Source organism: Puma concolor, chromosome C2 (genome assembly GCF_028749965.1).
Source record: "Puma concolor isolate L17-30 chromosome C2, mPumCon1.1.hap2, whole genome shotgun sequence".
Lineage (NCBI taxonomy): Eukaryota > Metazoa > Chordata > Mammalia > Carnivora > Felidae > Puma > Puma concolor.
Window position 1 is genome coordinate 38,839,240 of NC_141675.1, and position 17,792 is coordinate 38,857,031.

The 17,792-nt window shown below is 37.7% G+C and overlaps 1 protein-coding gene across 15 annotated transcripts in view; it reads right to left on the reverse strand.

The window, feature by feature from the left end:
* Nucleotides 1-17,792, reverse strand: part of SLC9A9 (solute carrier family 9 member A9) — a 743,317-nt gene that overhangs the window by 242,714 nt on the left and 482,811 nt on the right. For all 15 annotated transcript variants that reach the window (XR_015240025.1, XM_086674475.1, XM_086674481.1 and 12 more), the window contains 2 exons: nt 6,676-6,789; nt 4,945-5,056 (listed from right to left, as the gene is read on the reverse strand). Coding sequence is in view for 14 of the 15 variants with exons in the window: in XM_086674475.1 (XP_086530601.1) it covers nt 4,945-5,056; nt 6,676-6,789 (226 nt within the window). In the remaining variant the exon portion in view is untranslated. The remainder of the gene's footprint in view (nt 1-4,944; nt 5,057-6,675; nt 6,790-17,792) is intronic.

Sequence of the window (17,792 nt, forward strand, 5' to 3'; positions counted from 1 at the left end):
TGTGTTTGTTCCTAAATACCTACCCAAGAGTGTGTCATTGAATGTCTGCTGAATGAATAGTTGGAGACTGTGAATGAGTAAATGTGTAAATAAGTCCACACCCCATTTTAGATAAAGGGTCATTGTTTACAATCTCTACAGGACTCTGAAAAGTGTTTTGAACTATGTAAAGAAAGGCTCCAAATAAATGTATTTTTGGAGTATGGACAACTGGATTCTGCCAGAGGGCTACTAAAGCCATACTTCTTATTGGGTAACTCAAACTACTCTAGGCATAGTTAAGAACATTAGGCTATATTATAAAGCAAATATTTTTACATTTTTTTATTATTTTATTTATTTTTTGAGAGAGAGAGAGAGCAGGGGAGGGGCAAGAGAGAGAGGGAGCAAGAGATTCCCAAGCAGGCTCCACAATCAGTGTACAGAGCCTGATGTGGGGCTCAGTCTCACAAACCTTGAGATCATGATCTGAGCTGAAATCAAGAGTCAGATGCTTAACTGACTGAGCCATCCAGGCTCCCCTAAAGCAAATATTCTTTAAAGGGACTGGCTTTCTCTTCTGGTTTCTGGGTGTTGTTGTCATACGCCCCCAAAATGCTAGACAGTGTGCTACGTGATCTGCTTCTTTACCTCCTCCTCTGGCTTATGTTACCTTAAGTTGACCTCTTAAATTATTTATTTCCTGGCAAATACATTTAAAATGTTAGATCCTGGGGGCGCCTGGGTGGCGCAGTCGGTTAAGCGTCCGACTTCAGCCAGGTCACGATCTCGCAGTCCGTGAGTTCGAGCCCCGCGTCAGGCTCTGGGCTGATGGCTCAGAGCCTGGAGCCTGTTTCCGATTCTGTGTCTCCCTCTCTCTCTGCCCCTCCCCCGTTCATGCTCTGTCTCTCTCTGTCCCAAAAATAAGTAAATGTTGAAAAAAAAATTTTTAAATGTTAGATCCTGAGTGAAGGTAGAACATGTCAAAATTCACACAGAAAATCAAAGCTGAGTCTGGAACACTCTTTTCTGAAGACAAATACTGCCCTGCACATGGTGAACTCACCTGATGCTTCCTACACTCCAACGGGGGTCAGTAGGCACAGTGTACAACTTGAACTGATGGTTGGGAAGGGTGTCACCCAAATGTTTGATTTGTTGTAAAATGGTCAATGACTGGGTTTGCTTGAGAGACATGTTAGACATGTTGGGATTGGCCTATGTTAGGAAGGGCCTGGTTTTAATTCTCTTGAACTTGAGGGTAAATCTGAAGTAGTGTCATGCGGGTGAGAAGGCTCTAAATTTGAAGTCAAGAGGCTTGGGTTCAAGTCTCATTTTCATCTCTAATTGGTTGTGAGATTGTGGGCAAGATAACCAATCTCTCTATGTCTCACTCACTCTGTCTCTCTGTCTTTTTAATCTGCAAGAGACTAATAATGCCTAGCCTACCTTGGTCTATATCTGAGTCTCAACTCATTGCTCCTAAAAGGTCTTAGAAAGGTTAGAGTGACTTTTTAAAAAATGTTTGTATTTATTTTTGAGAGAGAAAGAGAGTGAGAGAAGAGAGAGAAAGACAGCACATGAGTGGGGGAGGGGTGGAGAAAGATGGAGGCAGAGGATCCGAAGCGAGTTATGCACTGACAGCAGAGAGCCCAATGTGAGGCTCGAACTCACAAACTCGTGAGGTCATGACCTGAACCAAAGTCAGACCGACTAAGCCATCCAGGCACCCTTACAGTGACTTTTGAGTTGAGTATCTATGATTCCATTATGTAACCATATAACATTGCAATTTCTTCATTTTAAAGCTAGGAAGATAGCTTTTTAGTGGAAAATCCAATGTTTTTCCCATCATATTGGGAATATCATCAATATTATTAACTTGTAATTAAAATGGCATTAAAAATAGAATAAGTAACCCAATCTCATTGTTGTTCAGATTCACTTCAATGTGAACAGCATACAAAACAAAAATGTAGTCAAATTTATAAAAAGAAGCCCACTTTGAAAATTTTTTTTTTTCAACGTTTATTTATTTTTGGGACAGAGAGACACAGAGCATGAACGGGGGAGGGGCAGAGAGAGAGGGAGACACAGAATCGGAAACAGGCTCCAGGCTCTGAGCCATCAGCCCAGAGCCCGACACGGGGCTCGAACTCACGGACCGTGAGATCGTGACCTGGTTGAAGTCGGACGCTTAACCGACTGCGCCACCCAGGCGCCCCAAAAGAAGCCCACTTTGACTTTGAGGTCAAGCTGCTGAACTGATAACAGTGAGTGACAGATGCCCAGCAGATGACACAGATGCTCAGTGTGGAAGACAATGGGTGTCAGTCTCTGGATTATAATCATGTACAGTAGGTGTCCTAAAAATTTGGCATGATAGTCTTTTTGGTAATTGGAACTAGCTGATTGGCATTCTCCTGAATTAAACTAATAATATCAACTCCCTTTATGTCATGGGGGTTACTGTTGTCCCCCTAGAGGGTGAAGATGCTTTAGAACAAGGCCAGATAGTAAATATTTTATGTTTTGTGGGCCATGCGGTTTCTGTGGCAACAAGTCAACTCTGCCTTTATAATGCAAAAACAGACAAGACAGTTTATAAACAAAAAAGTGTAGCTGTGTTTCAACTTTATTTACAAAATTGGTGTGGGCTAGCTTTGGTTCAAAGGTCAAAGTTTGCTGACTCCTGGCCTTAGAATATCATAAAGATACCATCAAATTCTGGGCCTCCTAGGAGGGCCTGGGTGGCTCAGTCGGTTAAGTGTCCGACTTTGGCTTAGGTCATGATCTCAAGGTCCACGGGTTCAAGCCCTGCATCAGGCTCTGTGCTGACAGAACAGAGCCTGGATTTTGCTTTGGATTCTGTGTCTCCCTCTCTCTCTGCCCCTCCCCTGCTCATGCTCTTTCAGGGTATCTATCTCTCTCTCAAAAATAAGCATTAAAAAAATTAAAACAAAAGAGTTTTAAAAAAAATTCTGGGCCTACCCACATCCCTGGGTCATACATACTGCTGGCCTCAGTTTTTAGCACAGCTTTACTACTAAAGCTAAGCAAACACAGAAGGTGCCAAACCCTGGAGGAACCATCAAGCCAGGTGGCCATTTGGGCAGGCGCTTCACACCCTGACATGGCTATCCCAAACCTCACACCTTTCTCAGAAGTGATCTTTGTAAAATAAAGCATTGTTTAAAATATAATACTTGAGTTTTAAAAATAAGCCAAAGTAGTTATTCTCTGGAGTAAAACTACGGATGTTTTGATGGGAAGGAAGGAAAAGTGCTTTCCAGCTCCAGAATTGGGTTGCAAAAGTGCAGCTCAGTGCTGACTTCCTATTTACAAATGATCAAACTTGCCTTTGTTTACCCATAATAGAAGTCAACTCATTTCCAAAGTTCATTGCTGTTCTAAGTCAAAGATCACCTGTCAGTTGAACTTATTCTTTTTATGACTCTTTCACTTCGGCATATCTGGAAATGGAGGGAAGCATGGTCAGAGGCCCACACAAGGGCAATTTTAAACTCTGGGTCTTCAGTTTTTTTCCATACTTGATTAAATAACTCCTTCTCAACCTGGGAACTACCCACCCCTTACTGTGTGGAACAGGCTACAAGGGAACTGAAGGTGAAACAAGCCTTTTATTCCTAGTACTACTTCTGAAAATGTGGATTTTGCGACACTTGGGTGGGTTCAAAGTGGAGTCTCACAGACCTGGATTTAGGAATGCTTTGTTCCTTGGCCAAGTTACACAACCTGTGTGAGGTTCTGAACTTCAGTTTCTCCATCTACAAAGTGGTTTAATATATACTTCATAGAACTGATCTACAGTGAGTGGCAGATAGTAGATATTCAATAAATGACAGTTTCCCTCAGTTTTTCCATATCCCCTTGTATGCCCCAAATTCTATTTGTTTGCTCTATTCTGAGAGTGTTTATTATACTCTCACATATATTCCCACGAACTGCCTCTGAGGGTAATGTAAGTGTATTCACACATAGAAGGCATGTAAGGAAAAAGCTTTCTGAATAAGGAAAGACTGCTGGTAGGAAAATTGATTGAACAGAAAGAAATCACCATTCCCAGAGTAGTTCAGGGTCAGAAAATTCATTTGGTTTATTTTCTTTTGGAATAAGGTAACTTCAGGTATGGTTTAAATAAGTAGAACGTAGCTTTTTGAGAGCAGAGAGCTTGTCAGTTAATACACCCGTGTTTAGAACTGCTCTGGGCAATAGGTAAGTGCACAATTAATACCTGTTTTCTCAACTAATAACTGAACATACTTAGATATGCGTTACTTGTGTATTAACTATGGGAAGTTCCTGGAGTTTTGCATAGGGAAGGAACAGGGATTTTAAGGAGAAGTCTTTTTTTTTTTTTAATGTTTATTTATTTTTGAGAGAGAGAGAGAGAGAGAGAGAGAGCAAGAGAGCAGGGGAGGGAAAGAGACACATGGAGACACAGAATCCAAAGCAGGTGCCAGGCTCTGAGCTGTCAGCACAGAGCCAAATGAGGAGCTTGAACGCACGAACTGTGAGATCATGACCTGAGCCGAAGTCAGACACTTAACCTACTGAGCCACCCAGCGACCCTCTAAGGAGAAGTCTTAACACTGGACAGATGTGGCACCATTTACATACTGTGTACCTTCAAGTATGCAATTTGTGAAATGACTATGCAAATTCTCTGATATGAAAATTGATCTGAAATAAGTTAGGGGAACGTCTAATACCCATTCTAGGCCAGTTTCTGGCAGATACTTCAGTTTTATTTTCCTTCTGGAAAGAGAAATCCCCCTGTTGCTCAGAACTTATGGAGTACCAGCATGGCACTAGGTAATGATGGGGTAAAGAGTAGTAGATGCCATGGGGGTAAGAGAATCAGGAGGTCTCTACGTCTCCTGCTTTCCAGGTGCTGCAAAAGTATGAGAAAACAGTAGTGCTAACACACAACAGTTCACATACCTGAAAACATCATCATGTGCTGAAAATTCCAGGGGATCTTCTGTTTTCGGCCCAGATTCAGGAGGAAGGAGAGGGGGTATATGTTGCAGGCTCTGGCCAGAAAAATTGCCAGCTATAGATAAGCAAGGAAAAACATTGAGGAAAATGCTACAATTGAGGGTGCCAGTCCTTGAGCTGCCACTGTTACGTTCTTAAGCTTCTCTACTTTATGACCCAGAAAACAGGGACAAATATGTCAATACGTGTATGTCCAACTTGCTGCCAAAACTCATCTTTAAATGTCAACTCCTTTCCAGAAATAATAGAGAACTCTGTTTTTCTTTTAATATCTACTTCGTTTAGAATTGTTAGCCCCATACCATTTCAATCACTGGAAATTTTCTCATCACATTTATGTTGCTGATGACTGACTCTTTGCTCAACTCTGCCACCAAATGTGAGGCAGAGACCGTTCAGAGGCTGTGGCATTATCTTCTCAAGCAGCACTTTAGAAAGGATAAATGTACTTCTGCTCATGATTGCCATCTTACTTTCCATCAGTTTATACTCCCTGTATCTAGCAAGCTTCACTTCCGTTTTTCTTTTAGTTGATTTGACTTTAAGAGGAATTGCTTGTCTAGATGTATAATACAGCTGCTGCTTTAGGAGGTATTGTGCTGAAGTCCAAGCTTTGTAGGTTAAAATCTAGGAAAATATTGGTGGGAGTCATCTCTCCCCTTTTGTCACCCAGGACTCCTGCCCTGATAGTCTGTCTATCCCAGTTTGTCCTTAAATAGGATGCAGTTATTTGGGAAGAGGGAGCTACCGTCCACGATGTAGGGTTGATGAGATTGGAGAGTTCAGCTGAATGTTCAGTGAAAAGAGGACAAGAGGCAAACGCAGGTGCTTAGCTGGAGCAGGGCTTACAGAAGTGCGGTCAGCTCTCCTGGCTGTCAAGATCACCTGCCTGTGATCTGATAGGACATCTGCCTAGTTCCTAAGTGGAAAGAAGGACAACAGTTGCTGACTGTCCTTGGAGACATCCCCAGCACCTCACTATCCTTTCAGACAGACATCCATTCCTACTGGGGAATGCTTATACCCCAGGCCTAGAGCTCCCAAAGTCCTCTGCATTAAAAGTAAGGCCTACATTTTATGTTATTTTACTTATAGGAAAGGGCTATCTTATTAAAATAGACTTACATGTACACAATGATTAAGACATTGAAAGCACATCCATAATGCCAATTTCATCTGATTTTTACTCTGTGTATCCTATTTTCAAAGTCTTCACTGGAGAAAAGATTTTACCATCTTCTAATGAAAATATTTCTAAAGCTTAGTAATCTTGGCTATATTCTGACACATTCTACTGCAGATTAAGTATATTTCTCTGTAAAGAATGGATTGACATATTTTTATGTAAATGATTTATAATTTAAAAACATACTCTGAATATTCAGAAAATCAATATCTTTTGAATATTTATTTTCGAGTATTCTATTCTCCTTTAGTTTTCCTTGTTTATTTCTCTCAGTATTTTCCAAACTTCTTATCTTGAACCATAAGCACTTAATAAAGGTCTGAATTTCTTAGCATCTTTTCTCTCCTAACTAGAAATTACGTATCTGCCAGGAATTTGAGGCTTGCAGTAAACTTGAGGAAATTACTTTAACAATTTAACAGAATGAGTAAAAGTAAGTAGTTTATTCTTTTCCCTCATCACTCCATGTTCTGTATTTCAAAGGATACAAAGGCTCCGAGTATAAAAAGAGCATTAAAGATATGATTCTGGAACGTGAACAGCGCCAGGCCCATGTAACAGAAGATGACATTCTCAGCCAAGAAGTTCATAAATTCAAACAGCTGAAAACAAAACAGAAACCAAAAACCATTAATTATGACTCAGGTTTGAATCCACTTAATATCTTGTGACTGTTTTGGTGAGTGGATGGTTCTCTTTTATCTGTGTGTGCAGCTTCTGGAGGGGTGGGTGCAGGCCCCCTGACTACCCTGTCAGGCCCTCTAACTCTACCCTGGCTCTCTACCCAGGGACAGATGTGGCAGCCATGTCAACATCCCATCTTCCTTTCCAGCTACAAGGCAGCCAGAGATATACCTGGGTATATTAACCATCATGATCCTTCATAGAACAGTTCCTACAAGGATGAAAGACTATTCCTTGCTCTAAAACTGAAACTCAGTGACTGCTTAAGGTGTACTTTAGGAAAGGTTGCAAAGATGGTGTGGCTGCTTCTGACATTACTCAGTAGATGCACTTGAGTTCCTAGGCCCTGAAAACTGTTCAAAAAAAGTTTTAGCTAGATTGCCTTCCTCAGGTAGGCAGGAGGGACAAACTTGGAAAACTTGAAAACTTGGAATAAGAATGAATGTCAGTTATATTTCAATATCAGAATGATCAGTATATTTCAAACCCGAGACAATGAGACTCATTAAATTGACTGATGTAGGTATATCCATTAAATGTCTACAATTTCTAGCTGGTAAAAAGAAAATGATTAATCCCAGGGATCAGTTTATGCAATGAGAATACAATAGATACATCAAATTCAGTCAGAGGAATGGAGTAATAACATGCTATGCAGAAGGATGCTCCCAAGAGTTATTCTTAGATCATTAACTAAACAATTTAAGTTGAACATGAAAAACGTTCTCCAGCTTCCACATTAGAAGTAAAAGGGAAATGTGTCCAGAGGCTACAACAAACACATATTTGGAAGAGACTTTAGTTTATGTTCCAGAATTTTCATTTGGAAGTTTCTGAAACTTCATTCTCAGACCTACATAAATCACCGTGTTAGGTAAATGTCTCTGGAGGCATTTCTCTTGACTTTTTAAGGACTCATTATTTTTTCATGTAATGTATTTATGGCCCCACAAATAATGCCCAATACCTGCTTACCGAGAGTTGACAGAAAGAAAAGCAGAATCTTGTCAGAAACATTATTTAAAGCCAGTAATAGAAATAAAGGATTAAAAAAGACACAGCTCCTGTGGTACAAGATGGTCTTTCTTCAGTGGCAGTGATCATCAATTATCCTGAGGACTCGTTTCACATTCTAGGCCTGCTCATCTTAATAAACACTGTCACCCAAATAACCACCAAAAACTTAAAACCATGGGAGAAAATAAAGGGGATGGGGAGCACTTGCTACCTCATCATATCTTTACTTTTGCAGAAACCGAGATTTGGCCACTGTCTTCATTTGCTCAGTCTGTCATAGCAAAATACAATACTGGGTGGTTAAAACAACAGAAATTTATTTCTCACAGTTCTGGAGGTTGAAAAGTCCAAGATCAAAGTGCCAGCCAGTTAGGTTCTGGTGAGAACTCTCTCTGGTTTGCAAATAGCAGCCTGCTTGCTGTGTCTTCACATGGTAGACAAAGAGATCATCTCTCTCATGTCTCTTCTTGTAAGGGCATGCATGAATCTCATTCATGAAGGTTCCACCCTCATGACCTAATCAGCTCCCAAAGCCCCACCAGTACATACCACCACACTAGGGGGTAGGACTTCAACATATGAATTTGGATGGGGGGCACAAACATTCAGTTTATAGCAGCTATCCAGTTTCTAACATTAATAAACACATGCAAGATTAAATTCATAGAGCCTCTTCTCCTGTCCCCATCCCAAGTACTGTAGAGAGGACATTTCACCATCTAGCATCCATTTGGCTTCTTTTTGGTGGTCACACCCCGATTTCCCTGGGATCCTTCTTCTTCCCCACTCTCAGATCACATGCTGACACTTCCATACTCAGATATAGAATATATGATTTAGGACTAAACCACTCAAATCAACGCATTTCTCTAGTCAGCATGTTTGGTGCAGAAATAGGTGTGGTGCATTCAGAGCCAAAGAAGTACAGTGAGATCTTGGCAGGGAATGCTGGACAAACACCCCCACCTTTTCACTGTGTGAGAAAGTAGGATGCAGGCCAGGAGCTGCTGTTAGTCACCTTGTGATTAAGGGGAAATAGCTCTCTGAAAGAGAAGCCATGTCCTGATGACACTGCTTAATCTGTGTTCGACCTCTCCCAAAGCAAAATCTATCCTTGGACTTTTGAATTAAAAAGACAGATGAACATAGGGGAACAGAAAGAAAAATAAGATAAAAACAGAGAGGGAGTCAAACCGTAAGAGACTCTTAAAGACAGAGAACAAACTGAGGGTGGCTGGAGAGGTGTTGGGTGGGGGAATGGGCTAAATGGGTGATGGGCACTATGGAGGACATTTGTTGGGATGAGCACTGGGTGTTATATGCAAGTGATGAATCACTAAATTCTACTCCTCAAGTCATTATTACACTATATGTCAACTAGCACTTAAATTTAAAAAAAGATATGACAAATTAATTTGTAGATCAATGTTTAATGAAACAAAAAGATAAAAATTTATTACCAATTTTCTGCAACATGCCAGTTTAAACATGATTTTTTCCCTGTATTCTCAGTACCTGAAGTAGACAATTTTAAGGTTTTCTAAGTAGACGGAGATAACATATACATATAAACAATGAGAATTTGTTTCTTTCTTTCCAGTTCCTATATGTTGTTTCTTTTACTCTTTCAAATTTTACTGGCTAGAACATACATCATAATGAAGTACTGATGGTAAAAAAAAAACAAAAAAAACAAAAACAAAAAACAAACAAACAAACAAAAAAACAAGGGATGCCTGGGTGACTCAGTTTGTTAAGCATCCAACTCTTGATTTCAGCTCAGGTGATGCATGATCTCAAGGTTTATGAGTTCAACCCTCACATCAGGCTCTGTGTTGACAGTGCTGAGCCTGATTGGGATTCTCTCTCTCTCTCTCTCTCTCTGCCCTTCCCCAACTTGTGCATGCTCTTTCATTCTCAAAAATAAAGAAATAAACTTAAAAAAAAGACCAAGAAATCACTTTTTGGTTTGAGGTAAGGTTTCTATCACTTAAAAGGATATATATATATATTCCTTTACAATCCCGTACCAGTTTAACAAAACACCTCTCTGACTCAATATAGATTACAAAGTAAAGGGTGTGATCAACTTTTTGATTTTTTTCAGATAGCAACAAAATCAGTTATCCCTGCCCACCCCTCCTCCCTGCTCCCACCCCCAACTTTAATCTATTCCTCACATGTAAAGGAAAAAAAGTATTTGGTAAGTCAGTTTTTTTCTTTTTCTGTTGGTTGTTGAGACATAATGGGAATTTGCCCTATACATTTTACATGGAGACTCATGGTATTAATTGTTTTGGAGATTTGCTTCTGTTGGAAAACTCAGGATTTTAACTTGATTTAGTCACTCAGTTTATTGAAATCTAGCACTGACCAAAATTAGAAGTAACTGTTTATATACACATTATACAGAAGTTCCATTTTCCATTTAGGTCCATTTCTAGGTCTGCTCTTTGTTTCTATTGTTATCTATTCCTCTACTAATACCATCTCTTTTTAATTAATGTAGATCCATAATACATTGTAATATTTTATAGATCTAGATTTTTCCCATATTTTACCTTCTTCAGAATCTTCCTGATTATTTTTGCATGTTAAAAAATGTTTTTTATGCTTAATCACTTAGAAGTGTATAAATCACATATTTACAATTTAAGATTAAAGAAGAGAATATTACCAGCACCCCAGAATTACTCAATTCCCTTCCCACTTATACTCCACACCCCAATGCACTGCTATCAGCACTTCTGTCATTGCACATGACCTTTCCTTCAGTTTCATGTGAATGGAATCAGACAATATACATTCTTTTGTATTTGTCCTCTTTTACTCCACATCACGTCTGTCAGACTCTTCATGTTGTTGCGTATAGAAGTAGCTCATTTTTTTAATTATAGGAATATGCCACAGTTGATTTATTCATTCTACTACTGATAGACATGTGGGTTGTGTTCCGTTTCTGGCTATGATGAATTTTGCTGTTGTACATCCATGTTTGCATTCCTATGGGATTGTCAGGACACAGCACCAAGCAGTTTTCCAGGTTGGTAGTTCCAATTTGCACCTCCCATCAGCAGTCCTTGTTGGCTCACGTTCTTGTCAACACCTGGCTTTTGTTGCTTTGTTTTTGAATTAATACTTTTGCCTGCTCACATTGCCATCTGAACTTATTGGGGATCAACTTGTCCATTTCCACAACTATAACCCACTGGCATTTTAGTTGGAATTGGATTAAAGGTATAGAGAAATTTGGAGAGAATGCACATGTTTAGAATATTGAAACCTAAATCCATGAACATCACATATCCTTATAAGGATTTTGTTTTTCTTTCATTTCTCTCAGTAATTTCTGCATAAAGATTTTTACATATTATTGGTTAGATTTATTCCTAGATTTTTTTTGTTACTGTTGTAAATGACACCCCTTTCAAAGTTCGTTTTCTAACTGTTGGTTGCTAGATACATGTATACAATTAATTTTTTACCAATCTTGTATTCAGGGCCTTACTAAATTTATTCAATAATTCTCATAGCTTTTTGGTAGATTCTTTTGGATTTCCACAATTATGTTGTTTTCAAATAAGGATATTTTGTTTTTCTCCTTTCCATTTGTTATACATTTTGCATCTTTTTTTCTTGTCTGATTATACTTGTCAGGACATCCAGTTCAGTGCAGAATAAAAGTGGTGATGGAGCATCTTTGTCTTATTCCCAGTCTTAAAGGAAAAACTTTCAAGATTTTTCTACTAAATTCATAGAAACCCTTTAAACAGATTAAATAAATTCCTTCTATTCCTAGTCTATTAGGAATAGATATTAAAAAAAATCAAATGCTTTTTCTTCATCTATTAAGATGATCATACAGTATTCTTTTTTCATTTTTTCATGTTTATTTATTCTGAGACAGAGAGAAAGGGAGTGTGTGAAAGGGGGAAGGGTAGAAGAGGGAGACAGAGAATCTGAAGCAGCACAATATCCCTTTGGGATATGGATTGGATATGGATTTGGATTGTGCTAATGGCAGCACAATATCCCTTTGTATTTTCCTACCAAATTTTATTTCACTGTACCCATTATTGGACATTGGGTTGTTTCCAGATTGTTCCGCTTTAGACAATGCTGCATTGAGTACCTTTGTACAATAGCTCTCCCCAGTTGAGTGATTACTCCTTTGGTAATTCCTAGACATGAGCTACTTCTGTTGAAGGGTATACGTTAATTTTTCTTTTTCAATGTATTACCAGTCTGCTCTTCAGAAAGAATATACCAGTTTGCATCTCTAATAATGATGCAGAGGGTGCCCTTTCCCCACATACTTGCCAAAAGTAGTTTTTATCAATTTAAAAAAAACCTTGACAATCTGATAGACTCACTTATTTTAAATTGTAGATAGTTATTAGCATTTTTAAAAAGATTCCTTTCATAGCAGTGTAGCAGCATTGATTAGCACTCCTTTGTCTATTTATATCATGTGGCAACATTCCTCTGAATGAACAGGCTTCATAATTTCCTTCTTGGGGCACTTAATGAAAACGTGTGGGTGAATTCAATTTTATTTCACACGAAAAATCTCCTGAAGGCATTTCAAAAGGAGAATCTATGGTAAGACCATGCTGACAGAAGCAACCAATTTGACCATTAGGACATCACTGCCTGAGTCTGGATGGAGTAGTTAATTATTGAGGGAATAGATTTATTGGTCAATTTTGGAGGGGAAAAAAACCCCAAAAAACCAAAACCCAAACTCCATTTCCAAACTAACAACAACAACAACAACAACAACAACAACTGCAACAACAGTCAACCTAGTCAATTCATGATTCAGTATTCACTATGAATAACCTCAAATGTACTTTGTCCTCACTCAGGGTCAATGAAAAAACAAAACAAACAAACCTTAACTCAACATTTTATTTATCCAGTACAGTAAACAACATTTGTTTTATTTCCATTAATTCTCAGTTGTGTGCTTTTGGAGAGGATCCAACTTAAGTTAGCTTTGCTTAGGAAAGCTTTTCTTCAGGAAAATAAAAAGCAAGTTAATACCACAAAGACTAGGGAAATATTGAAACTACATAAGAGGGCAATCAGTGTTTAAAAACTCTGAAGGTTCATGGTAACCATTCATATGTTAATTAAACAACTTAAACAATTTAGCAAATGATGTTCTCTGAAGGCTTCCTAGACGTTAAATTTTTTAGTATGAGATACTATACTTAGAAAGTAAAAAAAAAAAGTCATACTTATTTTATAAAATCACATCACTAATTCTGATGGGCATTTTTCTCCTATTGGTAAAAGAATGAAACTTTACCATATTACCCTGGTTCATACAGAGAAATATTACAGTGGTGCACTGTACTGCATTCTGCTTACCTAATACCAATTAAATTCACATGGATTCCTCAACACAACTTTTATTTGGCATAGTATAGTTTGACACCATTTACTGACTTGCCTCTACTTCTCCACGTAATATGCTGAAATCCATTTTATTTGGGATGTGAAAGAAGCTACAAAACTAATAAAAATGAAAGAGAAGGAAGAACTAAAAATGTCCCTTTATTTTCTCCATAATTTCGTCCCAGGATTAATTTTTTGTTTGTTTGTTTTAAAATTTGTCTTTCTTCCTAACTGGGACCTTTCGTTAGAGAATATCTCAGATTTCATTTTTTATATACTATTGGGTATACCTATATTTTGAACAAGCTGGAGTATAAGCGAATAATTTTTATTCCTGCATTGGAGGATTTGAAAGCAAACATTATAATATATTTTACTGGAATTATAAACTTTTGCTCCTGAGATTCTAATATTTGCTTAGCTCCAGTCCTGAGGAAATTTGTTAATGGTAAACCCAATAATTCCTATGGGCTTTTAGAGGTAGCATAGGAGTTGAATGATACTGAAGACCTGTGATCTTTACCACTAGGATGTAAACGATCTAAAGGCTTTACTTCCAGTCATGGTCTTGGTTCCCAGAGTGTAGCCTATCTTATGAAGCTAAAGATTTATAATTACATGTAAGTACAACTGCAAACCTTTGAGATTCTTCTAAATTTAGGACACTGTAATAAAAGCAGTTTTACTACTTCTAAAATAGTAATAATACTAAGGGACTAATTTTTTTAGGATTTAAATTATGCTAGGGAATGTGTTAAAGACTTTTATGTACTTTAAAATGTTCTAACAGTTTTTTTATAACGACAACAAAACTCATAAAGTGATAATCTTATTTCCATTTCACAGTTGGGGAAGCTGTACTCAATGGCATTAATGTACTTGCCCACATAAAACACAACAAAGGGAAAAATTGAGCTATCTTAAGTTTTGTTCAAGGCCCACACCACTTTTGCCAGACTAGGCTGTCTCTCCATTATGTGAGTTTCAGATTTGGGGGCAGCAAGATGTTTGTTAACAATAGTATTGGTGAACATTTATAACACCTTAGAGTTTTCAAAGCATATTTAATATATACTTTTTTGTTGGATCATCAGAGCAACTCTGGGGGTTGGCAAGGAAGGTATCTGTGACTCTGACCACATTTTTTTTAAGTAAAGAAACCTGAAAGGTAAATTTCTTTGTATCCAACTAGTGGAAACAATAGGGGGTAACTTGAGGTGGTGGATACTTATCCTCTCCCAATGTCTACTACCACCCGGTCACCTGAACCAATCCCACCAAAAAAATCAAAAAGTGAAAACAAAACTTTTGCCCTGCAGTTGTAATGTTAAGGCAAAACTCCTTTCCAATCCTAGAGAAATTTTCATGTAATGATTATATATATATATATATATATATATATATATATATATATATATATATATTAGGTTTTTTTCAGTTTATTTATTTTTGATAGAGATAGAGAGAGAGCACTTAAGTGGGGTAGGGGCAGAGAGAGAGAGAGAGAGAGAGAGAGAGAGGGAAAGAGAGAACCCCAAGCAGGCTCCATATTGTCCGTGCAGAGCCTGATATGGGGCTCAAACTCATGAACCATGAGATCATGATGTGAGCTGAAGTCAGACGCTTAACCAACTGAGCCACTCAGGTGCCCCTCCAAGATCAGATTCTTTAAGTTTAGGACTATAAAGTCTCTGAAGTGGAGGAGGTATACCACTTAAGTGTTCAGAGAGTTTCTAATTTGTCATAAATTTCTTTGAGAATTCTTGGGCTGCCTATGCACTCTGGGCTGGTACCCAGCCCTCTCCCATACCCTGAATTTCATTCTTCTTTTAAACTTAATTTGACTTTTTAAAAACATGAGAATTTCAGAAGCACAGCCTATAAAAACACAACAAAACACATTTTAGGAAGATGAATAGGCATCATTAAGTAAGTAAAGTTAATATAGGAAATAAATGTAGTTACAGCTACAAGGAATTCAGCTTCATTAAACTGAATAAATACTGTAGCCAGATTTTCTTGAAATCCTTGAGCTTATAACTTAAGGGGAAGGTTATTTTCTATGAACTTGTTAAATTACTTTATCGAGTAAATACTGATAATAGTATTCTTATTTCTGGAGGTTTTCCATTTTTGATTCTTTTTCTTTTTTGTGGGGGATGGTAATTAAAGTGAAAGTACTGAGTTTGTAAGGTTTTATTTAAGTCAATACACTACTAAGTTAAGAATAGCTCCTCTAGTATGCAACTTCGCAGAGTGATTATCATGATATTGATCAGAAATACTGGCCCCCAAATAAGATTGGGCTTAGATCTATTTTGATGAATTGTGCACACGCGCGTGCACGTGCACACACACACACACACACACACCCCACAATATAGGATTACAAGATTTCAAGGATAAAGTCACCTTATAATATATGTGCAGACATCTGGCCAATGCTTGATTGCTCCAACATTCTTGTCAAGGGGCTGCTCAGCATGTAACTGAATACTGCCAAAAGCAGAAACCTCACTACTTTCCAAGGAAGCAAATGGCATTTTTAGACATCTATAACTGTTAGAAAATCCTTCCTTATGTTGAGCTGAAATGTGGTTCTCGATCACTTTCAACTACTTCTTCCACTCCTACTTCTTGGGTTCATAGAAAAAAAGTCAAATACAGTATTATTTATTGCATACTGTTTTGCTCTAGCAGCAGAAAGGGGATTTCTATCAGAATCGTTGCAGTGGTAGGCAATTCTACAGTTTAGGCAGCAACTGCCAGTTTTCATTCCACAGTCTTGTTAGTCTTGAAAATAAACATTTTGCTGGGAGTTTGTGGTTGGCATATAGGACCCCAAGTGTAGAATAACTGCAAAGACTGGGCTGGGGGGGCTACATAACCAGAATTATGTTCAAAGGATCAAAGGAGTGTTCTCTAGAAGGATCGTCTCAGGAAATCTAACAGTACTGACCCTTAGGAAAAAAAATTAAAATCGTGGCATAACATAATTAGTTTCTCTGTTGTTTTGCCAATAAATACTAGCTAAAGAAAACTAGCTGAAACAATATATTTTCTGGGCAGAAATTAAAACCACGCTGAAAAAATTCTCTTAATGAATAAATCAAGAGAAACATTGCTATTAATATTAGGTACTGGTATGAAAAATTCACACATTATCAAAATTTTTTAAAGGTTAATTTCCATTTCTTAAACTTTTTTCATTTAGCTATGATGAATTTCCTTTCTTATTCATCTTGTGTGTCTTTTTATCGTTTGTAATTAGCCAATGCTAATTTTTTTACTGAGTGGGAGTATGAAGAATGTACACACAAAAAGGGAAGATTTCTAATGATGTCATTTTTTTTTAGGTCTCTGAGTTGTGTACCAATTTCCCAGGTCTTGCTAGTGATCTAAGCGATAGCCTCCCACGACATGGCTGTGGATACACCTCTGCATCCACCATGAGAACAATGTGCTCTTACTATATGAAGATTTACCACTGGAAGCATACAGAAGGAATACTGAGCCCCAAATGTCATGAGCTATGTTTGATTTTTCCATGCCACTCCATTTTCTTGATGAAAGTGTTGCAAACAAAAATACTTAGGATCAAGGACATTATTAAGTGCTGCTTTTTATCAGCTATTTCAGAGAAAAATGCATTAAAATACTACTAGATATTTATCCAAAAGATACAAAAAATGCTGATTTGAAGGAGCATATGGACCCCAATGTTTTTGGCAGTGCTATCAATAGCCAAATTATGGAAAGAGCCCAAATGTCTATTGACTGATGAATGGATAGAGAGGATGTGGAGTGTGTGTGTGTGTGTATACATATATATACATATATACATACATATATACATGTGTGTGTGTATATGTGTGTGTGTGTGTGTGTGTGTGTGTATATATATATATATATATATATATATATATATATATATATATACATATGCATGCAATGGAATCCTACTCAGCAATCAAAAAGAATGAAATCTTGCCATTTGCAACAACATGGATGGAATTAGAGTGTATTATGCTAAGTGAAATAAGTTAAGCAGAGAAAGGAGAAATATATGGTTTCACTCATATGTGAATTTAAGAAACAAAACAGATGAACAGAGGGGAAGGGAAGGAAAAATAAGATAAAAACAGAGAGGGAGGCAAGTCATAAAAGACTCTTAAATACAGAGAAAAAACTGGGGGTTGTTAGAAGGGAGGTGGGTGGGGGGATGGGCTAAATGGGAGGTAGGTATTAAGGAGGGTACTTGTTGGGATGAGCACTGGGTGTTTTATGTAAATGATGAATCACTGAGTTCTACTTCTGAAACCAATACCACACTGTATGTTAACTAAGTTGAATTTAAATAAATTAATTAAAAAAAAGAAGAACATCAGGACAAATGCAAAAAGCTAGAATCAAATAAGTATTCATTGAAAAAGGCTTTCCTTCACTATTTTAGAGTCAGAAGTAGAAACGTGCATTTGGAATAACACTTAGTATCACTAGC